General features: G+C 40.7%; 2 protein-coding genes across 6 annotated transcripts in view; both read left to right on the forward strand.

Annotated features, from left to right (window-relative positions):
* FGF12 (fibroblast growth factor 12) overlaps positions 1 to 27,036 on the forward strand; it is a 570,000-nt gene that overhangs the window by 299,026 nt on the left and 243,938 nt on the right. The window contains exon 1 of one of the 5 annotated variants that reach the window (XM_025876638.2): positions 2,628 to 3,593. The exons of the other annotated variants lie outside the window; for them this stretch is intronic. Within the exon in view, the coding sequence (XP_025732423.1) occupies positions 3,395 to 3,593 (199 nt within the window). The 5' untranslated portion in view covers positions 2,628 to 3,394. Of the gene's footprint in view, positions 1 to 2,627; positions 3,594 to 27,036 lie in introns of those variants that run through there. 5 annotated transcript variants of the gene reach the window in all.
* LOC112827842 (small ribosomal subunit protein eS21) lies at positions 23,902 to 24,264 on the forward strand. Its single transcript, XM_025876671.1, has one exon. It carries the CDS (start codon positions 23,943 to 23,945, stop codon positions 24,192 to 24,194), a length of 252 nt encoding a protein of 83 aa, XP_025732456.1. The 5' UTR covers positions 23,902 to 23,942; the 3' UTR covers positions 24,195 to 24,264.

The raw sequence follows: 27,036 nt of genomic DNA on the forward strand, positions 1-27,036 counted from the left end.
GTGTGTGTGTGTGTGTGTGTGTGTGTGTGTGTGTGTGTGTGTGTGTGTGTTGTGTGTCTTTTTCACCTCTCTTGTTCTGTATGGTTAGAATCCCAAGTTCACTGTCCTATTCAGTCACCTTGAATTGTGGCAGGGGATTGTGTTCTATGTGGACAGTTGGGATTCCCCGGCTTTCTGAGTGCCTTGCTGATTCTGTCCTCCTAGCTGTTGGCCTCATAAACCCCCATCTGCCTGTGTTATGTCCAGCAGCACCATGAAATATCCAGGCCCCCAGACACTGTAGGGTTGTTTGACACAATGCTCAGAGGCCCTCAATCATCAGTCCTTCTCATTACCTAAGTGAATTTCTGCTGGGTTTGTGCCCACATGTAGAGCGTTCCTGTGACCTCACCTCGGGGTCCCCTATCCATTTTCAGTAGCTTCCCGGCCTTCGTGTTCCTTGCTCTCTATTAGGATGTTTTGAACATATTCGTGTTTCTGCTGGAAATCATCCATTTAATCTTCTGGCACTACCTTTGATGCTTAGTGGTGACACTGAAGGGTCAGGATTAGGGATATCTGAAGACAAGTTGAAGAGAGATTATACGTATAACTAATAGCCACATCCAGACCTTAGCACAAATGGAAGGTGATTACTCCTTTACGTTTCCAAAATCTTTCATGCTGCATTTCAAACTTGGGTGACAATATCTTCTCTGCTGAGTTTCATGTAACATCTTTCTGTCATCACAAGCATCCTGGAGACCTAACTGCACTCCAGAGCTGGTTGTTGACTGCCCTTGGCCACAGTCACCCTCTCACCCCTCCTGCATTCTCCTCCCTGTGTAGGGTGCTCATTTGATCCCTCATTTTAAGGATTGAACCTGCTTTGCAGCTTTCTGGATAGAACCAAGAAAACTGGGTTTCAAGGAGGAGAAGCACTTCATCCTGCTGCAAAATGAGCTGAAGGTGGGGCTCAGCATGAGGGCCCAAAAGACATTGTTACTTTCTCTAGCGTCCATTGCCTACCCTCCTAAACAGAGAATTCTGTGTGCTCCAGCTTGTGGGAGAGAGGGCGGACTGCTTTCCCTCAGTTCCTCCTCTCCTAACCCCTTTGTGCACTTAGGGTCCTTTAATCGGCCGGTGGTTGTGTTTTCTCTTGGCGGAGGGATGGGACAGAACAGACCCGAGCTGCAGTTCCTTCACTCTGCCTCTGAGAATTTCTCATCCAAACCTCAATCACGTAGGATTGCGTAGAGAGGAGAAAAGGGGAGAGACAGAAGACAGAGAAGGGGGAGAGGGGTGACGGGAGGGAGGGAGGGAGAAGAGAGTCTGGGAGCAGCGGGTGCCTGGGAGGGGAGGAGGACGCGAGCGCGCCGCGCTTCCCTGCGCTCCGGGAGCCCGACCCCCGGCCCGGCCCCACCTGGGCGCTCTCAAGCCCTTGGACGGGTGGGTGAGCAGTGCCAGAGGTACTCCGGCGGCCGCCAGCTATTCATTCGTACCACCCTCCGTCTCCGCGGCTGTGGTCCCCGCCTAGAGTTTCCTGCGGAGCTAGCGCTCCAGCGGAGCAAGCCGGCTGGGCGGCGGCGGCGGCGGCGGCGGCGGCGGCGCCCGGGAGCCAGTGAGGCTCCGCGCGCCCAGAACCTCTGCCCATGAATGGAACTCCGCCCTGAGCGCCCCCTCCCGGGCCTGGGGAGGCGGTGGCGCGGCGGCTGGGGGCTCCCCGCTACCCCGCGACTCTGAGCGGCCACCCGCGCAGCAAGTTGGGCAAGTTGGCGGCAGCCCGCACCTGCTCCCTGGCCCCGACCCTAGATTCTGCGTCCGGCTCCGGGGACGCGCTCGATAGCCTCCCGCCGTCGCCCCGGACGGCCTAGGGGCCCCGCCTGCGCTCCCGGCGCCAGACCATGGTGGGCAGCTCCGGCTCGGAGCCGCAGCCGCCTCGAGCCGACGTCGCCCGCAGCCAGCCCCCGCCCCGCCCGAGCCGACGCGCGGGGGTTCGCAGCACGCCGGTCACTTCCTTCCTCGGCCGGGATGGGCTGCGCGGGAGCGAGTGATCGGCCTCGCGTCCGGCGGGTAATCCCCATCTGATCTGCTGCCTGGGAGCTGCGGACTGCCGGGCCGCGCGAGCCTGGGGGGCCCGGGCACCGCGGCGATGACCTGATCCCGAGCCCGCCAGGGCGCCCCCTCCTTCCCTCTTCCCTCGCTCCCTCTGAGCCTGTGCGGAGACCGGCTCGGTGCGGCGGCCCCGGACGGACCATGGCGGGGAGCTCCAGTTAAGGCGTGTGGGCGCCGAGCTGGAGAGGACACCTTCGGCATCGCTGCCTTTTGAGGGGGCTTATTTAAACTACTGAGTCATTCCAGATTTAGGATTCCCTAAATAATCACCAACTGTGCCCGTCTTGTGCCAGAAAGCGAGCAGAAAGAGCAAGAGCGCCCGTTCTTGGGACCCCGCGCATCCCCGGCGCTCGCCTCTCGCGGGTTTCTCCCCGAGGGGTGCTTGGCCCTCGAGGATCTCCCTCCCTCCGTCCCTCCCCCCTCCCCCGTCCCTCCCTCCCTCCCCCTCCCTCTCCTCCCGCTCTCTTCGCAGCGCTGCTGGCTGGGAGTCGCGCGCACCGCAGCTGGAAACAGCTGCCCCTGCCCCGCGCCCCTACCCCGACTCGGGCTCACGGCTCCCACTTCGCGCCTCTCGGGATTCCAGAACTCCGGCGGCCGGTCCCTGGAGAACCGCAACCGGCGCAATGCATTCCGTAGACCTCACCCAGCCGGGACGGACCTCCTAATCTCCAGAACTGCGGGCCGCAGGGAGTTAAATTGCTGCCTTCCTCTCCTTCTCTCTGGCGGTTGGTGGCTTGTTTTCTAAAGGAACGTTTTATTCACTTTTTAGTATTTTCTACCGGGGGCACGCTACCCGCCTCGGTCCAGACTCTGCTTTGTAAACGGGTTTTATATGTATGTATGTATGTATGTGTAGATATACTTTGGACACCTTACAACGCTTGCGCCTCTCCAACGGGGGCACGGCTTGTTGTTTTGGACATCCTTCTTACCCTTCCACTTGCTACTCTGTACGCAGTGTGACCAAACTCCCCACTGCCCCTCGGACGCAGATCGCCTTGGGGTGCAAGTTTGGGGTGCAAGAATCTAGTTAACTGGAAGGCCTGGGACCGCCCCGCCCCCGCTGCCAGCGATTGGGGAAGTTTACATCTGGATTTTCACACATTTTGTCGCCACTGCCCAGATTCTGACTAACCTTGTGGGCGTCGGGTTTTCGGTACTGCAGCCTCCTCAAATATTAGCACTGCCTCCCCGCGCCTGCCCTGTCCCTCCAGGCCGCCGAGGTCCTGCCCTCGCCCCAGTGGAGCGCGATCCCGAGGGCGCAGTGGAGCCCGGGGCCTGGGGCCCGCGCTGAGCAGCTATGGCTGCGGCGATAGCCAGCTCCTTGATCCGGCAGAAGCGACAGGCGAGGGAGTCCAACAGCGACCGGGTGTCGGCCTCCAAGCGCCGCTCCAGCCCCAGCAAAGACGGGCGCTCCCTGTGCGAAAGGCACGTCCTCGGGGTATTCAGCAAAGTGCGCTTCTGCAGCGGCCGCAAGAGGCCAGTGAGGCGGAGACCAGGTCAGTAGAAGCCCAGGCGGTGGGCTCCCCAGAGCTGGCACCCCTCTCCTCTTTTGCAAAGCACCTGGGGGCACCCACCGAAGGGAACCAGGATCCCCCTGGTGCCATTCTGGTCCCCCTTCTCCCTTAATTTCCAGATGTCTCTCTTTCAATCACCCTCTGTCAGTTAATAGCTTCTTGTCCCATATTCAGGAAAACACTTTGTATCTCCATGAAACTACGGTTTGACTAGGATGGGAGCTACATGTATAGATGCTCCTAGTCCCATAAAGCCTGTAGAATCCTTGAGGCATCAACCATCTCATTCATAGTCTCTCTCTGTTTCTCATCCATCCATCTATCCTTCCAGGGCTTATACTGCCTGCTGAGGACCCAAATATAAAAAACCTTCTTCCCTGTATCTCCCATAACATTTAGCATAGTTCTGGACACAGACACTTAGTAGACACTAGATGAGCTTATTTTTTTTCTTTTTCTAACTCTTCCTCCAGCAACACATGATACGGCATCTTTTCAGACATTCCAGTGGGTTCTCACCTCCCCACTTTCCTGCATGCCCCTTCTCTTCCTTTTAATCTTTTTTCCTATTCTCTTTCTCCCGTATTCTCCTGGTTTCTCAGGGTTCTGCTCATTAACATTTCTGCCCTATTGCTCCCATCCTTTGCACACTCACTTTCTTTTGGGACATTAAGGAAACACCATAGTATCTGCAGTTTGGCCTAAGGGAGGGTGAAAAAAAAAAAAACCAACAACCCAAAACTTTAGACTTATCAGAGATTTTCTTGTTAAGGCCTTTCTGAAGTTGATTCTCTTCTTTGTTCCTAAACTCACATGGTTGGCCTTGGATGTGATCTTTATTTACAAAGGGAAAGTGGGTATCTTGAGTTCCAGGGTACTTATTCCCAGCTCAAATCAGGCCAGCTTGAGAGAATGAAAGCGGAATTGCCCAGATTTGTCCTTCCACCAGACTTTGTTGATCCTCAGGGTGTGGCCCGCCTGGTCATTTGCAGTCGGCAGGTACTCTCCTCTTGGTTTGGTCAACTGAAAGGAAATATGGCCTAGAAAGAAGGCTTGCTCTGTGATCAGTTGACTGGTTTAGGTTAGCAACTTTGCAATTCTGACTGTAATGTTCTTCTGGGTTCCAGAAATGAAACACGGGCTAGGGTCATTTGGGTGAGGAAAACATTTGCAAAGTGTGGACCAGTGAAGCTCAGAATTAGTTTAGAAATTTAGGATTAAGTCTTATGAAGAAACCATCTCATTTTCATTTTTCGCATGGGTTTTCATGACATGATTCACTTCACAGTGGACTCCTCTTATTCTGGGATGTTGATCAAATAGTAAATTTCAGGAGTAAACAAAGAGATGATGATCCCAAGGTGAGACCTACTAAAATCTCTTTTGGTTTACATACAATTAATATAGGCTATTAATTTCATAACGTGAAGCTTTCTATGAAAACTAGGGTTCTATATTTATAGAGTATATAATTCATGTTAGGGGAAAATAAAATCCTTTGTATTGTGCAGGGATAATTTGGGGGTCATCTTCTCTGAGGGCTTATGTGGTCTACAAGGAACTTCAAGGCTCTGAATTCAATGTAACTCTTATATTTCAGCCTTTGAAGTATGTTCTTGTGCTGCAGTTGGGATAATTAAGTGATGTTTGTCAATAGATCCTACTCAGCCTCCTCGGTTCTAAACAAGGCAGTAAAAATGATAGGTGGGTGTTATTTGTGAATGGATGAGCTGAACTCACCTGATCCTTGTGGAAGTTGATCTGGAGGTGAACAATTTGCATGGCTTAATTTTACATGGGGAAATTGCTTCCTGTGGCCCTTTCCTTAGCATCTCATTAGAAAATAGAATTTGAGGGAATTGCTGAGTTTATTGTTTTCTTCAGTGTTTATTTAATCTGCTCCTCTTTTTCATTTACTTAGTGTACATCTTGGCAGAGAAGATCCTGGCTGGTGACTTCTTTTATTTAGCTAAAGTCTCACAATAATAATCTGGCTGAGAGATCACAAGCCCTGTTAAGACATGCCCAGTGCAAGGCCAACATGCATGTGTCTGTACACCATGGTCTTCAGTTTGGTCTGAAGCTTAGCTTAGAAGAATGGGAGTGTGGGGTGCAGAAAAAGATTTAGAAAGATGTTAGCGTGCTATTATCGCTACTAACAAAGCCAAATAATTAGTCTGTTGATTTGCTGTCAGCAACCATGATTCACATAGCATGGGATGAGCCTATTTATAGAGAGATAGCACCTTCCACATCTCAATTCCAGAGAGGATTCTTTAACTGGATTGGGAAGAAGTTGCTAACCACCAAAAAGAAAAGCTATTTGAGGGAAGCTGTTTTATAAGCATTTGATGTTACCTTCACTTAATAGTTGAATTATTCTTGAAATCACTTGCCCTTCTAAGTCATACCCTTATGAACTATAAACTGAGTCACAAATGTTAATAAGTGTGAAATGGAATAACTTGTCCTGATAAAGAATTTTCACTCTGAAATTCTGTCATTGAGACACACGTTCCATTGACCAGACTTGCCAAGGGAATGAAGCTGAGACAGTGAAACTAAATAAAACATTGGATGGGAAAGGCCACAGCTGTTTTTCTGATTTCACAGCTGACATATTGAGTGTCTCTCAATTTCTTGTCTTAGTTCACCAAGTTCTGATATGTATAAGGTTGAAACTTTATAGACACAGTGGGAGTATGGAAATTACATGGTAAAGGTTTCAGATTTTAAAATCATGATATTGCACAATTAAAAAATAAGAGGTGACAGTGCAGGACCTCACATCATGCAATTCCAGTGTCAGGGTGCATGTCAGTTGCTTTAATAATGCTATCCCAGGAGCACAATGTGATGGCTTATCCTGGGATTGTGCAGCAGCGAACTCCTTACTTAGATGTGAAAACCTAGAATCAGGGCAAGTTGGTGGTTTATAGAAGGTTGTGTAGCTAGACTGGGGCAAAATTGGGACTAGAAATAGATCCAGTTGATTTGTCTTGCCTGTGCCCTTTACAACACAACACTGAGAAAAGTAGTATAAGAAAACTGGGTGCCCTCTACTAAAGGATGGAAGTAATTTTGTAGATTTTGCATTTGTTTTTATTGTTAGGGATTGCTGCTGCTGCTGCTGTTGTTGTTGCTATTGTTGCTATTACTTTTTTTAATTAGAACAGGAATAGTGCAGAGTACAGGAGGTAACTGGTAGAAGGTGGTATAGGCTAAGTCAGGCAATTAGGGTTCCAAAATGACCATCCTATAGCTAGCATGCATTATAGCAAGAAAGCAGGAATAGTTAGTCCCTTAGGTACTGCATGGATTGTAGCTCTTTGGGAAATGAGATGTTGGAGACCTTGAACTGGCAAGTTGGCTGAAGTCATCAAACCATAAAAAAGCCTTTAGAACATTTCTGTACCTTGTGATAAAGAAGGGAGCATTACTGTGTTATTATTTGAGTCATTATTTATGTGTGGAATATCTGTATGGGCCAGGCCTGATAAAAATTGTGCTAACATGTTGACACTACTTTATTTGCTCCATCTAGGCTACTAGTATATCCATATGAATTACATAGCTCATTCATTTCCAACATTGGTTCTACTTTTGAATAGAAACACCTGTACAAATTGTTGACTCCAAAAGCATTTCTGTTTTGACTCAAAATGAGGTGATGAATAGCATTCACAATCAAGAAAAGGAAGAGTTTGTAAGACTCTCTGAATGTTGGAGAGGCCGTGAACTTTGGAGGTCATCCAGTATCACTCTTTCATTTTTCAAATGAGAGCCCTCTGGAAAGCATAGAGTAATGAGATAAGCCTAAATCTATGTACTTTATGTGATTTTTAATTTTTTATTATTGTTATATATCATTTAATTCCTTCCCTTAAACCAAAGCATTAAAAAAAATCAGCAATCAGGAAAAATTCCTAGCCTAAAACACATTAGATATTTTTCATGACTTAAATATTTGGTTTTCTAGGCCCCTCCCTTTTAAAAATGATGTAGTCTATTTACATTGAGTGGGTAAAATAAATCAAATAAGTGATTATATCTTTTACTAAATTTTGTTGCTTTTCATTTGTCTTATTTTTCTGAGTCCTTATTTCTACTGTTATAAAACTTGTGGTTATTCAAAATATTTCAGGATCCTTCCAACTTCTTTTGGTAGATGTATAGAATTTACCAGCACACTCATTCAACATTTTATTGTCAAACACATCCTTTTACTTAGATGAAGGAAACATTACAGAAAATAGAAACTTCAACAAGAAAATTGATGAAGAAGGGGAGATAATGCTTATTCATGGGATCTATGGAACATAAATTAGATTTTTACAAACTGAAATTCTTCTGGTCAGTATATAGATCAAGAGTAGTTTCATATGACAGGTGATACTTTACATTTATAGTAAGTACTTTTTTTTTACATTTTAAAAATTTTATTATGTTAATCACCATACAGTACATCATTAGTTTTTGATGTAGTATTCCATGATTCATTGTTTGCATATAACACCCAGTGCTCCATTCAGTACGTGCCCTCCTTAATACCCATCACCAGGCTAACCCAGCCACACACCCCCTCCCCTCTAGAACCCTCAGTTTGTTTCGCAGAGTCCATCTATTGTTATTTTCTTTTTTAAAAGTCTGACTCATGTCTCAACTACAAAATCGGCCTAATTAAATGATATTGGCTTGATGTCTGTTAAAAAAAAATTAAAAAAAAACAAACAAGCTTTTCTCTTCAGAAACCCACCCTAGGATTTAAACTGATATTTTGTGTGTGGGTGTGTGTATGTGTCTGTGTGTGTTTTAATCCTATTTTCTCTACAGCAAAGCATTCTCAACAACAAATTAAGTTTCCATTGTAAGAACATTTTAAAATAGGTACTGTGATCTCTTAATTTCTTTCATCCCACAGAGATCTCGTCAAGCTATAAATCAGAATTAAGTCTTTAAAGTTTTAATGAAGTTGATATTCTTAAACAGAATTAGAAAAACGATTTGCAGGAAATGTGGCAGTCTCGGTATTTGGAATATTTTGGAAGATCTTTAGAAACTAAAGCTTTGGCTCATAAAAGTTTATGTAGGAAAAAGTACTGGCCTTAATAGTATAGCACCACATTACTTCTGTTCTTGGTGAGAGCATATTTATGCATAGATACTATGGTGTGGATTTGGTTTGGGAAATTTGTTAATAGTGGTTATGGCTACTTTTTTCTCTTCTTTTCCTTGAGTACTTCATCAAAATGTGTTTGCTATTGGCTTTTCCTCCTAGAATTATTATAGATTTTATGAGGACTCTCAAAGACAGCCTCATTAGACAGAGGGGACCCAGTTAACTTACTACATTTTGGATTCTATCTGATGGCCTACCCATCAAATTATAGAGTTTTACCTGTTTTGTAAAGAAAGATCTATCATATCGTAAAGGCTCTCAAGCGAATACCACCTTCTAAGCATCTATAAAAAGGAGGAGCCTTAGATACAAAATGTCTGTAAATGAATCATATATAATGATAACTTTTAATAATAATAACTTGACTATATATATGATTTTGGGATTTACAGAGTTTCTTCATAGCTTTTACCCCTTTTGTTCTTTATAGCAATCCACTGATATGGTTAGCACCATCTTTGTAATAAAAAAACTATGCTTCAAAGTGGCAGGGAAACTTGTCCAGGTTCCTGGAGTCAGGAAGTGGCGAAGCTGTCACATGACCCCCACTCCCCACACTGCAGGTCATCTGTCTTTATCTTTACTACCTTGTGCTAAGAAGGCTGACTGTGAATAACTCAATTTGACTTGAATCCAGGAAACTCTTTTTGGGTAAATCAGAGAAAGAGTTCAAGGAAATGTGGAATGTGATGACAGGTTTGCTTTGCTTTGTGTGTGATCTAGAGCCCCCAGGGAGGATCTCTAGCAAGGAGGAGGCTTGAAGTAGAAAGCCTGGTGGCTGGGTTATTATGTGCTGGTCCCAGGATCCTGGCTGAGCTGTACCTCTCTGCATGCCAGGAGCCTCAGAGATGTTAAGGGGTGTGACTTGGGGCACCCAAGCCCTCACTGGGAGACTTGGGTCCAGAGGGGCAGGCTTTCTTGACTTTCAGCATAAACAATTGCTTCAGATGTTTCGAATGTAGAGAGGTTAATACCAAGGTCAGGAGAGCCCTGTAGGATTTAGTCTGCCTGTCCTGTCTTTTCTCGTCTTGTCTTTTCATGTCTTTTTAGTTACTGTTTAAGTGATGATATAGTAGAGTGATTAAGTACATGGACTTTGGTGTGGGATCTGAATTCAAATTCTGAATATTCTGGATATATTATTTGTAAGAACTTTAGGCAAGTTTCTTAATATCTTTGAACCTCTGTTTGCTGATTTGTAAAATGAAGATATTATCTCTGGCATTTGGTTAAGAAACATTTCTCCGAGGAAGAGTCATTTAAGCCGAGTTCTGAAGGATAAGGCGTCAAAGAGGGATGGAAGAATGTTCAATGCAGAAGAGAAGAACTTTCTCGTGAAGATTGGGGTGAGAGAGAATTGAGTGTAGATTGAATAATGAGAACAAGGGGTACAAGTAATGTTGGAAAACCTAGCAAGGGCTGAGTTGTGAGGGATTTTTTTATTTTAATCTAGGATCCGTAAGAGTCAGAAATAGGGGCTGATATAATGTGACTTGCATAGTTAAACGGACACTCTGGCTTTGGAGAGAATGGATCACGGGAGAGCCAGAGTGGGAGCTAAGGAATCATAAGGAGGCTAGGGCATAAGTCTGGACCAGCAGTTCTCAAAGTGTGGCGCAGAGGCCCTGGGAGCTCCTTGAAAACCTTTCAGTGGGTCCACATGGTCAAAATTATTTTCATAATAACATTTCCTAATACTGATTATTTACTTTTTTCATTCTGTCACAAGTGTCCAATGGAGTTTTCCAGAGATTATATAATATATCCACAATCATCTGGAAAGGCTATTAAAATTTTCCTCCCTTTTCAACCATGTATCTGGGTGAGGCCAGGTTATCTTTATATACTTCAACCACAACAACATATTGCAAGAGATTAAATGCAGAAGCACTTTAAGAATCCAGGTGATTTCATTAAGCCAGGCATTTAAAAGATTTGCAAGCCTTATGAACTACTTTTTCAGGGTTTTTTATTTTGGAAATTATAGTTATGTTTTATTTAGACATATTACATTATTAATATTTAATGGGCTTGTTGTTTTTAATAAATAAATATTTGAAACATGTTGTAAGTTCTAAACATGGTAAGCATTAAATGATATAAAGCACATAAACAGAAGCTTTTGGGGGTACTCGATAATTTTTAGGAGTGTAAAAGGTCTTGAGCCCAACAGGATTGAGAACCACTGGTCTAGGCTATAGATTATGTTGACTTGAAACCTTCTGGCCGTTGAGGTGGTTATGACAATAGGTAGATCTGAATCAAGAGCAAGTAAGGTGCCTGGATGATTCCTGGCTGAACAATTCAGTAGTGAGTGGCACCTTTGCTGAGGTGGAGGGGAGCTAGGGGAGAAGCAGAGTTGATATGCATTAAATAGTACCATTCCCAAACCACAAAACACTACAGAATGCTAAGGTGAAAACTTGAGTCATGTTATCATTTATTGTTTAATAGTTTTACACTATGATGAGGATCCTGATTACCCATCTGTATAGGGCTATCTACTTTATTCTCGAATTCTCAAGGAAACGTTTTATTAGAGTACTCACACTCTACCATTGATCTAGAGCTACTACCTTGCAAGGGTAATCCTATAAGCAAATACATTTTAGACAGAGAAAAATATTCAGTAATTTTTCTAGTCTTTTAAAATTGAAACAAAATGTGTGGTAGCTAGTGGGCTTTCAAAGACATTTAACCTGGTTCAGTCCTGAATATGTCCTGAATATGGTTTGCATATGTGTGGCTCGTAGATGGATTTCACATGTGAGTTTAAGCCAAGTTCATTGGTCTTTACATAATCAAGTGAGCCTGAAAAGACAGACTTTGTAAAGTCTTCCTTATTTTATCTGCCCAATGTTAGTCATTTGATTAATTTGTGGTATTTATATATCTCCTGGCTCCCTGCTTCTAATCATACTATTGTTAATGTCTCTTAATTGGAGTTTAAGTGTTTATGGCCTTTTTAAATGGCTTCTCAGGGGTCAGTAGAGAGAGCCCTTAGGCCTAAGACCAAACTTGGTTTTCTAGAGGAGAAGAATGACAGGAGACAAATGGGATCTGTAGTCCAATCACAAAAGGTTAGAGTTTAGAGATTACATAGGCCAGCAGTTCTTAGCATAGCTGCAAAATGAAATCGCCTGTGAATTTTTAAAATGTGCTAATACTGTATGCCCAGAAAATCTGACTTACTATGTCTACCCGGGGGCCCAGATATCAGTCATCACTTTTGTTTGCTTGTTTTTAACCTCCTAGGTGATTCTGAAGTGCAGCCAGGGTTGAGAACCACCAACTGTTCCAGTCCCATCATTTCATATCTTATGGCCCTTAAACAAAAAGTCATTATTTTATTCATTAATGCCTTTAAGAACATATTCATAATCCCTAGAACCTCTGTACACTAAATTATAACGATGATCCTTCCTTTTTGCTTATTGTTGAATCTTTCAAGTGTTTAATGGCATCCAAAATCTGAATCACATAATGTCTGTGTGCTTTTTCTTTCTGACCAGCATCTGAGTTCCTAAAGATAGGAGCTGTGCCCTGTTCTTACTCATTCTCATTGCCTAGCATCCTACCCGTGTCACTGTAATTCCTCAGTCACTGGTGAAGAAGTGAGTAAATGATATACAGACTCAATGAATCTTACCTTTACAGCAAAGCCCCAGAGGAAGAGGGTTCTCATTTATATCTCCAGTTGTCACAAAAGGATGCTGAGGTCTAGCCAGCCTGGGTGGGGCTCCTCAGGTTCACAAGTCTAGTGAGAAGTACATAGATTGTGGTTTCAACTCAGGTTTGTTTTTCCTAGTCTGTTTTTTCCCCACTCTGTCAGTACTGGAAAAGGACCCTTCCTTCCTTCCTTCATTCCTTTCTCTTTCTCTCTCTCTCTCTTTCTCTTTTTTTACATTTTTATTTTTAAGTAATCTGTACACTCAACGTGGGGCTCAAACTCCCAACCCTGAGATCAAGAGTCACATGCTACACTGACTGAGCCAGCCGGCACCCCTGGACCTTTTTCTTTTTTTGAAAAAACAAGGAAACTCTATGAAAAGACATCTAAGGGCCTTTTTAGCTTGCAAGGTCATGAAATAATTCCCCTCCCTGCAGGAGAAACAGTCATGACTGGGGACATGACATACTCATCTGCTCCCTGCTTTTTACTTACACAGGAATTATACAAACTGTTTTCCTAGTGTGCTATTTAGGATGTTCTTAACTGCATCCCATGGTTTAATTACCTGTAATGTGCTATCAGACATATCTTTGTCTAAGGTATTGGTCTTTATTTCTTTTGACCCCAATTTGGGCCCATTCTGTTCCTTCAAGGATTGGAATTAAATCCAGTGTGCTGCAGTGTTGAAGATTTTTTTAAACCTAAGGTCAAAAAGGGGATTGAAATGAAATATGAAAGATTCAGGAGAGAAAAACTATGAGCTTGTATAAGTTATTATAAAAAGAAAAAAATAAAAACTTCCAGAAGATATTTTTTTATTGCTACTGGTGACTTAAGTGTTTTAATTTTGAGGATTCAAAATTGACCCAGATCACCTTCACAGTGCCCTGGAATCAAATAATACTCCTCAAATAATTGAGAACCAGGGACAAAATTTAAGTAAGTACCCAAAGTAGGGATCCATATTCAAATTACCTGGTTAGAATAAGTGTTAGATTCTGTTTTTAGACAAATAGCTCTACCTGAGCCATCTACATAATATCCGTTCCATATGTGATATTCTGTTGGAGAGAAGACTTTAAAGGACAGCCACCCAGTATCACATAAAGAGGTTGGAACAGAAAATGTTTGTCAGGGTCTGAGTAATTAATAAAATATGATGGAAAATAAGGAGGATCTCACATTTCAAGTTTCTCACTATGGAGAGTGTTAAAACCATGTTGTCATATTTTACTGTTTCAAGGAGGACTGTGGTAGAATTTTGCAATGAGAGTGTAGCCATGAGGTAAACAGTGAGTGGCATATGAGGTGATAATGCCCCAGAAGCCCAGAATTCTAGGAAAGGAAGTCATGTTGATAGAAACTCAGGCTTCCTTTGTAGTTCTTTCCTCATGGGGTATTCCTCTGAGAGACTGGGGATTTGTTTTCTCTTCAGAATAGTGGACAGGGCACCTGTTTGCCTCCTTACTGAGCTGTCTCCTTGTCAGGCCCCAGGGCCGTTTTCCTTTGTAGCTTTTACTCAAGAAAGTAGTCAGCAGCATCTTGGTTGGGCTACCTTCACATTTTGCAGCTGAGGAAAGCAGCACCAACAAGGAAACTCACTCTGAAATGTTGCTTTTTTTGTTTTTTTTTTTTTCCACAAAATGTCCTTGTTTGAGGTTCCTGAGCTGCATTTTCTGGTTTACTACATGGAATCTTGAGTAGAATTCATTATGGTTCTGCTAATGGGACTACCATCTTGGTTGGGAACATGAAAATAGAGGTTCCTTGGCCTACTTCTTATTTTCACCTAAACCATAGTCCTACTCACTCTCTTTCTCATGTTGAGCAAGCACATTCAGTCCAAAGCTTTTTTCCATGGAGCTGATGGGTGTACCTGGAAGGGCTGGAGAACAGCAAAGTTCATGCACCTTGGTTCATTATTTGAATTCAAGAAATGCCTGAAATTCTGATAAAAAATTCTTGTTAGAATGGTACTTTGTTTAGGGCGCCTGGGTGGCTCAGTTGGTTAAGCGACTGCCTTCGGCTCAGGTCATGATCCTGGAGTCCCGGGATCGAGTCCCGCATCGGGCTCCCCGCTCAGTGGGGAGTCTGCTTCTCCCTCTGACCCTCTTCCCTCTCGTGCTCTCTATCTCTCATTCTCTCTCTCTCTCTCTCTCTCAAATAAATAAATAAAATCTTAAAAAAAAATGGTACTTTGTTTAATACTTTGTCTCATGCCATTACACAATTGCATTTGAGTTGAGTATCTGTGACATCTGCCTTGGGAGGGAGGTGTCTACCTAGTGGGATATACAACTTAAAGTCTTGATAGGTTTGAATTGGAAAACATCAGAGTTCACTACAATCACCCACCTTACAGAGGAGGGAACTGAGACCCCGAAGGGGATAGTCAGGTCATACAATTACAAAAGGCAGTGAGGACTGACACTCAGCATAAGCTTATGCCTCACTGTCTCCCAGGCATACATTGTTACTGCTGGTAGAAAGATATATCCACCTGGGTTGTTTTTTTTTTTTTTTCTCTCTTTTTAAATGCTATTTAAATGTGGATGGTTGCTTTTAAATATCTACAATCAAGTTCTATTGCCAGGTACCTTTTATGATATCTGTTTGTCATGGTCTTGGACCTGGGATTCAGCAATATGAGGAAGACCCTGTTCTTTTCCTTTAGGGCAATATATAAAGATTTGTTGACTCTGGCTAGATTTGTATTTCTGTGTTCCAAGTAGTTTTGTTGTGTTCTTTTAGACAGTTTCTCCTTTAATGTCTGTATTTCAAGAAAAATAACAGTAATTCCTTACTGAAAAAAATTAGCCACAGTCTGTCTTTTAAAAATGCTTGTGTGGTTTCAAAGCTTGACTGAAGGCATGCTCTTTTACTTATATAATGCCAACACAAATAAGCTGGACAATCAAGCTTCTTTCTTCATCCCTCCCTCACACAGTGGTCTATTCAACTCCAACGTTGCTGACATTCATGGGATAGTTGCCACATCCATCCATTTGAGTTCCTTTTGTTTATAGTCGTTGTTTCTGTTTTTTCCATGAGGCATGACTTTAACCTCTACACCTGTCTTTGACTTAACCCCACAGGGCCCCTCATTTATCTACCCTGGTAGAGTACTGCCTGCTATTTGAGGCCCAGTTCAACTCTCATCTCTTCTGCTAGATCTTTTCAGATCCTCCTGGATAGAATGAAATCACTGAATGCCCCAGGCTTCCTTTGGCTTTGTACCTGTATTGCTGTCTGCAGTTCAGTTTGTCTTGTCTTGTAATTACTGTATAAGTACCTGACTCTGCCTTTGGAATCTGAGTTCCTATAGGAAAAAGGCCATGTCGTGTCAATGCTCTCTCCATAGTAGGTGGTCAGAAATAACTCATCAGAACAAAATGAATTCCATTGGTGACTAATGTGCTTATGGCATCAATACTAGTCAGGCTTCCGCAGAGTTTCTGCACAAATGTGAAAATGCTGAGCAAGAAAAGGAATTCATATTTTAAGCTACTATCACTTTCCTTTTGTTTGATGTTAAAATAAAAAAATCATCAATCCATTTTCATTTGATATATAGTATCAGATATATACTAAAAATCTCATGTCTTCCCTTTCTCTTCAACCCAAATCCTAGTTGCCACCCCTATTTCACTAAGTATATATTTTATCCCTCCCTTCATCAGCAGGGTAACTACTTATAAAGGGGAAAATTCTATGGGAATGCTAACAGAGGGAGCATCTTTATATTAATTTATATCTTTGACCCAGAGACTGAGGGGAAGTGGGTGGTGTAGCCAATTTGGAAAAGGGCCCATTTCTATTTTGACTGGCTTTGGTTTCTTAATGATAGGTTAATGAGGAATAACCTTTGCCATTGATTTCAAATTCAGTCATGTCTGGTCCTTACATTTACAGTTGAGACCAACAAGTCATTTTAGTGTTAAATACCCTTGAGGAAACATATTCACTCTGGTTTCACTTTCTTTGGTGAAGCCCTAAGTGATGGGGGAATACAATATTGATTGGATCTAATGGAAAAGCTTTTTTCTGTCAACTCTTTATTACCTCATTGGCTTTTCTTCTTTCTTCTTCTCTTTCTCTTAAAGCTATTGATAGCAACATTAAGTAAGTCTTCTGTATGCTACAATCCTTGGTATTTATTCTTTTGCTTGGTTTGAAACACAGCCTTTTACTTAAGATATGAATAAAAGAGGTCTTCAATTCAGTCTAAGATAACATAGTGTCATAGAAATAACATTGGCCTGGGAGTCAGAATCCTTTTGACTTTGGGGGAATCTTTTTTTCTTCCCTTCAGCTTAATTTCCTCATTTTCAGAATAAAAGAGTTATATCAGATGGTTTCTGAGATCCCTTTCACCTTTATCATTCTTGATGTATGTTTTTGGTGTTAATACTTAAGGAGGACAGTTGATTAGATTCTAAGATTCTAAGATATCTGTGTGTCATATGTAAGAAAATAGCTTAATGATATGCTGGATATGAAATTGTAGAAGTTTGGCATTATATTAAATGGAATAGGAACAATGAACAAATATATTTTGTTTAACTGCTTTCTTGTATCTTATTTGTTCTTAGACTCATTAATTTAATTGAATACAAATTGACTACATTTTTTAATTTTCCTTGTATTATTTTAGTTTTTAGCAATTCATTAGTCATTCAAGACAGTCTATTACATAAGCTTGGACTTCAGCACTGAAGGAATTTAATAAGATAGTGAAACTATATTTTCTTCTGATGGGAGGTGCATTTATTTACTAGTGCAGCTTCAAAGAGAAGATAACAATACAAAATAAACAGGAAAAGGAACTATGATATTGAGTGAAAATTAAAGACATTGCTGAAAAAGTTAATGTGAAACATATTTCACAACAATTGCAAATTAAATAGTGGAAATGTGGTAAGGTATAGGATTCCATAGAAATTGGAATTGGAATGTCAGTAGAGAAGGAAGTTGCCTTAATTATCAAGTTTTTATATTTCTCAGGCCTTGGAATACACCTTTTTGATACATTTTATACCAAAACTTCATCAATTAAGGAAGGAAGAAACCAACATTTAGTAAATATCAGGTTTGACATATTCTTAACAGACATCACATTTGTATAATGGGCAGTTGGTGAAATTTGATTGTGCTCATTAGTGGTAAAACTATAAGATGTAGAAACGAAGGGCATAATTAAAATTTTACCTAAAATGAGAGTTTAGAGTTTCTGTGAGTTTCATTTAGGTATATCACCCATATCATCTGTTCTCATAGGTATTATTGGTATTTGACATATTTCTTCTTTATTTTTTTTCCATTTCTTTATCTGTGCAGTATGGTCACAATATACTTAGAGGAAATTCAGTTTTATCTTTTGAACCATTGATCATGTTACTGAACCAAAAATAAGTTGGCCTGTTCCTTCAATTTAAGGTCTAACACAGAGTCATTTTTAACCCTTCCATGAGAAGGGATCTTTTTGTTTCTAAAGAGAATGTCACAACAATCAGTAGGGTCTACCTTACAGTGCTTATCAAGTATGAGGAATCTTTAGAGAAATGATTTGGAGGCCTTATATGGGATTATTTCTCTCTATATAAAAATGAATTGAGAATGAAAGTAAGTTCTATTGAATTACTAGCTGGTTTACTGTTTGATTAGAACACAGAACTAATGAAGTTATTTTTTGAGTTTCTTCTTATGTAGAACATGGTTATTAACTTATTTTATGCTAAAAGACAAATCCTAGCATAGTGCTTAACACATAGATGTCACAGATGAATGGATAAAGAAGATGTGGTGTATACACACACACAAACACACACACACTGGTATATTATGCAGCCATCAAAAGGAATGAAATCTTGCCATTTGCAACAATGTGGATGGAACTAGAGGGTACTATGCTGAGCGAAATAAGTCAATCAGAGAAAGACATGTATCATATGATCTCACTGATATGAGGAATTCTTAATCTCAGGAGACAAACTGAGGGTTGCTGGAGTGGTGGGGGGTGGGAGGGATGGGGTGGCTGGGTGATAGACATTGGGGAGGGTATGTGCTATGGTGAGTGCTGTGAATTGTGTAAGACTGTTGAATCACAGATCTGTACCTCTGAAACAAATAATACATTATATGTTAAAAAAAAAAGAGAAGCTAGTAGGAAGGGAAAAACGAAGGGGGAATCGGAGGGGGAGACGAACCATGAGAGACCATGGACTCTGAGAAACAAACTGAGGGTTCTAGAGGGAAGGGGCGTGGGGGGATGGGTTAGCCTGGTGATGGGTATTAAAGAGGGCATGTACTGAATGGAGCACTGGGTGTTATACACAAACAATGAATCATGGAACACTACATCAAAAACTAATGATGTAATGTATGGTGATTAACATAACAATAAAAAATAAAATAAAATAAAATAAAATAAAACCTAAAAAAAAACCATAGATGTCACATAAAATATATTTGTTGAATGAATAATCTTACCAATGACATAGACCTAAGAAGACCAGTAAAGGCAGTTAATTTACTAGTAATGACAAGGGTAAATACAAATTATTCCTCCTGGTGGAGAAGGAGAGTAGGGAGTACTCAGTGATGCTTGATGAACATCTATAGGTAAAGTCATCTTCATAGATAAGCTGTTGATCCTTTGGGAGATCTGAGTTTGTCAGGGGAAATTTATTGGATTCAGTGCTATACCATATCTTAGATGAAAAAGGACATAGGTAGAATTAAAAGCAAAGTTGTACCCATTAATACTGTAATCAGAGAGTCTTAGGATTGTGGGAGAGTTTAATGGTCATGTAACTTACATGATATTTGAATATCCTGAACCTATCCCCGTGGTTCCTTTATTTACATTTTCATACATTTATTTGATACACATCCATTTTCTACTTATAATTTGTCTAGCACTGTGGTGTGGGGCAACAGAAAAAAAACAGGTCTTTAGCTTGAGGTTGTGTGTTAGTGGAAGGTACAGAACATCAAGAATTTCACATGTAGTCCAGCTTTTTCTTCAACACTTTAAGAGTTCTTGAGTTTTTTTTTTAAGATTTTATTTGTTTATTATTTGAGAGAGAGAAAGATTGAGAGAACGAGTGGGAGGAGGGACAGAGGGAGAAGCAGACTCCCTGTTGAGAGGGAGCCTGACGCGGGACTTGATCCCCGGACCCTGGGATCATGACCTGAGCCCAAGGCAGACATTTAACTGACTGAGCCACCCAGGTGCCCTAAGAGTTCTTGAGTTCTTAATTTTTTTCCATTTTTTTTTTAAATCTGTGTAGTATGGTTACAGTTTACATAGGGAAATTGTTAGTACATGGATGGGAGTTTTCTCTGTTAAACCATTGACCATGTTATTTCACCAAAAATAAGCATGGCCTGTTCCCTAAATTTGAAGTCTAATACAAAGTCACTCTTAGGTTTTTTAGCATTCTAAAAAGGATTTACAGCACCTAAAGTTTTATGACAGATCGTAGGTGTGTTGATGAGCCTGATTTTCTGCCTCTGGACAAACTTCCAATTTATTAATATCATTGTAGAGGATGTTGCTTGGAATCACACGTAATAATCCAGGTTTGGTTCGATAAACCCAGAGTAAAATATCCTCAGTCTAGATTAGAATTTCTGTGAGGCCTTTAGGAGGTCACTTTATCCCTCTGCACCGTAATACTTGGTTAACTCTTCTTGCAACTGCTGTTTTATAATGTGCTTTGAGAAAAGAACTTTATAATTTCACAGTAGGGATTTTATTATTTTTTAATGTTAACCAAACTCTTAGGATTTTCATAAGAGGGTTTTGTCTGCATTCTAAATTAAGTCTCCAGTTGGTCTAGACTTCATCAGGATTGATTCAGGCACTTTCACAGGTAGATTTCACAGCATGTAAGCTATATGCTCCAAGGCCTTATTGTGTTTAATTTTAAGAGTTCTGAGCATATCTTTGTTCATAATTTCACTGTTACAATCTGTGCACTAATGTAATGAAGAGACATACATTTTACTGGTCCCAAGACAGTAGTTCCTTTGGCCCTGCTTGTGCTCACGCAAGCCCCATTCATCATTAAGACCTATTTCCCAAGTAAAATTCTCCACCTTCTCCTTTATGCACCCATTTACTCTGTAGATATTTTTATTGTAAAACTTATAACATTTATTGAAATTGTTTCTTATAGTTTTTGTTCTTCTGCTAGACTCTGAACTTGACAGCTGGGTCCATGAAAGCAGGGTCATCTTTGTGAACAGTAGTATTTGCTGAATGATATCTTTAGTAGAGGTATTCCTGGTTTTTTGGTTGTTCTAGTTTGTTTGTTTCTTCTTTCCCTGCTACGTTTTCTCCTTGGATGGGTTCATCTTTATTGACTTCATCTGCCTCTTCTATATTTCTGACTCACATATTGACATCTGAGCTCCTCATCCAAATTTCTAACTGCATGCTAGATGCCTCCATGTGGTTCCAGGGGTAACTGAAATGCAACCTCCCTAATCTTGAATTTATTATTATTGTCCTCCAGATCTCAGTCTGCTTTGTATCTTGAGTTTCCCATCTCGGTGAATGGTACTACTCGTGATACCGAGTAGGCACTTGGCAAATATAATATTAAGTAGTTCAGTGGCACCAACTTTCTTGTCTGCCAAGTTAAGCCCAATTATCTTCGACTCATCTCCTCTTTAGTCTCACATCCAGTCATGTATTTCATGGGTTTGATCTCTGCAAGGCCTTATTCCCTCATTTATTCATCAGACACTAACATGAAGACTTTCTGGGGTCTACTAAGGGATAGTAAGATGAATCAGGGACAGTCACTAACATCAGACAAACTGACGATCTTTGTTCCATGTTATGTTTATCCCATCCCTTCTGTCACTGCCGAGATTTAGGGGCTTTTCTTAATAACTAGAATGTTGCAAAGTCTCCCACTTGGTGTCTCAACTTCTCTTTTCTTGACTCCTTGATCATAGTTTACACAGAATTTTAAAAAATACATACTATAGTATGTAACTTCCCCATAAAAACTTTGTAGTTTCCCACTTGCTTACAAAAGCACTTTTATTGGGGTGCCTGGGTGGCTCAGTTGTTGGGCGTCTGCCTTCGGCTCAGGTCATGGTCCCAGGGTCCTGGGATTGAGCTCTGCATGGGGCTCCCTACTCGGCGGGAAGCTTGCTTCTCCCTTTCCCACTCCCCCTGCTTGTGTTCCCTCTCTCACTGTGTCTCTCTCTGTCAAATAAATAAAATCTAAAAAAAAAAAACAAAAACCAAAAACAAAAGCACTTTTATTTTTTATAAAGATTATTTATTTATTTATTTGAGAGCAAACGGGGCAAGGGGGAAGCACATGAATGAGCAAGGGGGTAGGAGGAGGGGCAGAGGGAGAGGGAGAAGCAGACTCCCCGCTGAGCAGGGAGCCCTACAACATGGGGCTCAATCCTAGGACCCTGAGATCACAATCTGAACCCAAGGCAGACGCTTAACTGACTGAGCCACCCACGCCCCCGCAAAAGCACCTTTAAGTGGCCTAAAAATGACTATGGCTTCCTGAGACCTTGTTCCATTGACTCTTTACCCTCTCTGAGTACATTTATCCACAGCCCCCACACTCTGTGGCATTTCAGCCAGGGCAGAGAAGATGAGAAGGATTTCAAAAGAAGTCATTGTGAGCAATAAGCACATGAAGAAATGAATAGAGATGGGAAACCATATGGCTGCAGTTACTGATACTCAAAAATACATGACACAAAAAGGCTTTTCCCCATCCCTCCATTTTGATATTTCCCAGGTAGTTTGCAATCTAAGCAGCCATTTTGGATGTGTTCTATGGAAGGAAAAGTCATGGGCATTGGAATGTTTTTCATAAACTGAGGGAACTATGTCAGTGATCAATTCAGCGTAGTAGAGAGCTCTTCTTTATAAGCCTGGCTTATCATAGCACCTTCCTTAGTTTAGGTTAACTATTTTAAAATTAAAATGAGAACCTTAGGATATGATATTTAAATATAGGTAGTTCTTAGTTCTTTTTGTTGCCTAGATATTATGGATGACGATTTTAATCAGACATACAGTGTTCTTTTCATCATTTGTTCCTTAGGTTGAATTTTCTGCTGTTGTCTAGTCTAACTGTAGCTTGTACCTGACACCTGTGGTTTATAACCTCTCACAGAAATAATGTATTTTGTGTCTTACACTTAACACACTTAATAGAGAATGACTGTTTATTAATCCATTATATCAAGTAAAGACTTAAATTGATTTTAAGTAGAATCAAAATAAAGTGGAATTGATCTAAAGTTTTGTCTTTGGCTTCTTGTAACTTTATGGAATCAATTAAACATTAAGCACCAGGAATGCTTCATTTCCTTTTTAAAATCTAGGATTAAAAAGAGAGGAAATGCTTATGCTGAAAGGATAGCATTAACATATATGTAAGCAGTTCCCAGACTTCCCCTTGAGGAAATGTGCAGTCCAGATGGTCCCAGACCTCAGGGGAGAAGTGTAGAATAGATATTGTTAAATTAAGTCTCTTCACATTTCTCAGCCATTCAATTCTGTTTCTTTATAAGATTTTCTTTTTTTTTCCTGTTTGTCTTCCTTTCCTTCTTAATTTCTAATTTCTTTTTTTTCAGTAATTCGGTATCACAGACATCAGTCTCAAATAAGGGACAAAATTTTGACACTACTTTATATTTCCTAAGATATAAGTGAAAGTTTTCACTCATTTTGTTTTTGTTTCTATTTCACGTTTCATATTTTGAAAAACTGAATTTGTAAAATATATTTTGCAAACCTGAGTGCTTATTTATACAGTATTTCACAGTCTGACAACATATAGCAAGATGCTTTAAAAAATGTGAAATATCTGAAAAATGGGAACATATTTATGATAGTTCTAATTAAAAATAAATGGTATTAATTTTTAAATTTCTATTTTTCCTTCTATACTCCATTTATCTCCAATTCTTATTCTAGTTATCACTATATGGAAATTCTGTGTTTATAAGTCACATATATCCCTTAATAGATTGGATTCTTTTTAATCTATGGTTTCTAGTTTTAGCCCCCATGACGTTTAGTGCAATACCTGGCATATCATTACATTTTACTAGACAAAAAAATAAATAGCATCTTATTTATGTCAGTTTCTATAATGTCACATATTTTAAGTAAAATGCAGTGTAAATCCTGATGTCTTCCAGTAAAACAATTTCTTTTCTGTAGTTGAGATTCTACTATGCTGTTTTGAATTGTCTTTATCTTTGCTTATTTTATAAGCACTTATGTTTTATGTACTTTCAATTATATAAAATCAGAGTAGCAATGATCAAACTTTAAAGTCATGCCATTTCATTTTGTTACTCTAATTATTAAAAATATCCTGATTTATTGAAAAGATGAAGTAAGACCTAAAAATCTATTAAAAATATATCAGCTTTCTGCGCTCGAGCTCGTGGAGGCGGCAGCAGGCGCGCCCTCGACATGCAGAACGACGCCGGCGAGTTCGTGGACCTGTACGTGCCGCGGAAATGCTCCGCCAGCAACCGCATCATCGGCGCCAAGGACCACGCGTCCATCCAGATGAACGTGGCCGAGGTTGATAAGGTGACGGGCAGGTTCAACGGCCAGTTCAAAACCTACGCTATCTGTGGGGCCATTCGCAGGATGGGTGAGTCCGATGACTCCATCCTCCGACTGGCCAAGGCTGACGGCATCGTTTCAAAGAACTTCTGACTGGAGAAGATCACGGATGTGGGATATTTGTCATAAATAAATAGTAAAACCCAAAAAAAAAAAAAAAAAATATTATATATATATCAAAGATTATTTAAGTAGAACTTGGCTTTTTGAATTAGTTTATCAATTAAGCTATTTTCCTTCTCCAAACATAAAAAAAAAAGATACTGTTGGATGTCTTATTATCTAACAAAATGGTAAGATATACTTTCAGTTCATTTGAACCCTAGAATTTTAAGCTTCTGAGTAGCTCCTCACTGGTCTTACACTTGTTACATCTATTCTGTGAAATCACAAAAAGGCCAATTCTGAGATGTCATTTGACTTCTTCCTCTGAGGTATTATCATAAAATATTAACCAGCTTCTCTGTGGGACTTTCCCACAGGCAGGCATGCCAGAGCACGTTCTGATTCACAGATAATAATGGGATCTGATTACGATCCTTGGATTTGCAGTGCAGTCATCCCACGTCTGAGACAGGAGCACTGTGGATATTTCTCTATATTCTTTCTCAAACACAGTGCAGATCCCTGCTAGCAATTGCCCTTTGTCATATGCATATCATTGTTATTCATATTATTGTTACAGAATTCTGTGGTGCCATGGAAGGAACTACTACAAACATCTGCAGTGTTTAGAGATCAGGGAGCACCAGGCTGGTTAGTGTCCACGTTATGGAAGACAATAAAGTATATAAAGGCACTAGTCCTTTGCCTGGAACATTATAAGTGCTTCATGTCCCCTCCCTCCCTCACCCTGTGCCACTTTTGATTCTAATTCCAGTGTTCTTTGCATTACATAAGATTGTCTCTCTTAGTAGCCTCTTTATTGAGTAGATCAGAAATAGTTTAATTTCTGCCTTTATTTAGTTCTTTTTCAATTTGTGTTCTTTACACACTTCTTTGTTTCTCTTCATGCATTGCTGTGTATGTAGAAAGAAAATAGAAAAAAATAAAAATGACATAAATCACTCTAATAATGAATGTATCAGAGCCTCCTTTTAATTTTCACATTCTCTTTTATTCTGGATTTCAGTGAATTATAGGACTCTATATATACAATAAATTTAAGCAAATGAGGGAAGTAATATTTGATGAGATTTGAATGTTGTTTTGGAGGGTGAGATGTATACTCATTGAATCCCTGGGTCATAAATCAGTCAGAACTTAGAACAGATGAGATTTATTTAGGGAAAAATTAATAATGAAATAGGACTCAAACAGCCATTGCCACAAATCATATTTAAGATATGTTCCCAAGATACACTGCAGCCAGCATATAGTATGCGTGTTTGTGTGTATGTGCATATGTATATGTATACTTACACACTAACAGACATAAACGTGTGTGTAAATGAACTATCAAAAAGATTATCTAGGGGGTACTGGGGTAGCTCAGTTGTTAAGCATCTGCCTTCGGCTCAGGTCATGATGCCAGGGTCCTGGGATCAAGCCCTGCATTGGGCTCCCTGCTCAGCAGGAAGCCTGCTTTTCCCTCTCCCACTCCCACTGCCTTTGTTCCCTCTCTTGCTATCTTCGTCTCTCTGTCAAATAAATGAATAAAATCTTAAAAAAAAAAAGAGTATCTAGAACCATGAAAAACCCACATAGCAGTATGTATTTAGGTCAGCTTAGAACCGTAGAATTAGTTCAAGGAAAACCATGTTCATGTTCAGACTATGTCACTAAGTAGGTGGGTGTCATTGTCTATTATAATTCATTGATTCAGCCAATACTGCAAGCTTACCATGTACTAGTAATTGGACTGAGTAACAGGGAGTTACTTCACCTGTCTGAGCCCCAGTTACCTTAATATTAAAATAATCTAATAAGAATACAAATGAGTCTTCTAGTTCTTAGAGAGAGGGCCTTTGTCCTGGACTTGATTCTGGCCTTCCTCCAGGCTAGTCTTTCTCCATGGAGCAAGGAGTCCAAGGGACGAAGTGTTCATAACCACCTGGAGCCCATGCTTCGTCATTCTATATCACATTCTGGGTATCTGGAACCATGGAGTTCCCTTCCCAGTAGCACTGAGCCCCCAGCTGGGGTCTGTGTGAGCCTCTCCCCAGGGTCTGTGCTTCCAAGGGCAAATTGTACTGAAGGGGGTATACCCCTAGGCTTGAAGGGTCACCAGGGCTGTTTGCAAGAGGTGTGGTTGGCACTTAGCCATGTAAGCTTCTATATCCACATGAATCCATATGAGGCCCCTAGCAGTGTTGGTTAGCTGGAGCTCGGGGGTGGGAAGAGAAGAGGTCTGAGGTACGAGCTTGGGGGCAAGTTCTCCCAGTGTTGTCCTATTTGGCAGAAGATTCTGAGGAGCCCAAGAAATTCAAGTTTGACTCTGCCTAGGCTTCTTGTTCATTAGGAAGGTATAATTTTCAGGAAACAAAACTAAACATGTTTTATTGAACAGTTAGTTACCTTGATTTATAAATTTAAATATTAGACTTAGGGTAGGAGAGTCTCCATTTATTCTCTTGCCCTGGGCCCTACAATTATTAGAAGTGGGTTTGAATAATGCCTGCCTTAGAAATGTTTTCATGGGACACATAAGATATTTATATATATATAATTTAAATCAGAAAAATATCTACACAGATTTAGGATATGTTATTACCATGTAATAATATAAAAATAAATAGTAACAGAAGGAGCCCAGCAGTAATGAGATACTTGATACTTCACATACAACTCCAATACATAGCGCTCAGGATATTGTAGGAACATATCATCATAGCCACAATGAAATGCATTAAACATGACAAGCCTTTTCATATCTGTGTCTTTGCCCAGGCTTCCTAAAAAGCCATTTCTTCTTCCTTCTTCCCCAAATCAATCA

The sequence above is a fragment of the Callorhinus ursinus genome, unplaced genomic scaffold (assembly GCF_003265705.2).
Source record: "Callorhinus ursinus isolate GAN/ISIS: 27379988/994484 unplaced genomic scaffold, GSC_fseal_2.0 scaffold1, whole genome shotgun sequence".
In the NCBI taxonomy this organism is placed as follows: domain Eukaryota; kingdom Metazoa; phylum Chordata; class Mammalia; order Carnivora; family Otariidae; genus Callorhinus; species Callorhinus ursinus.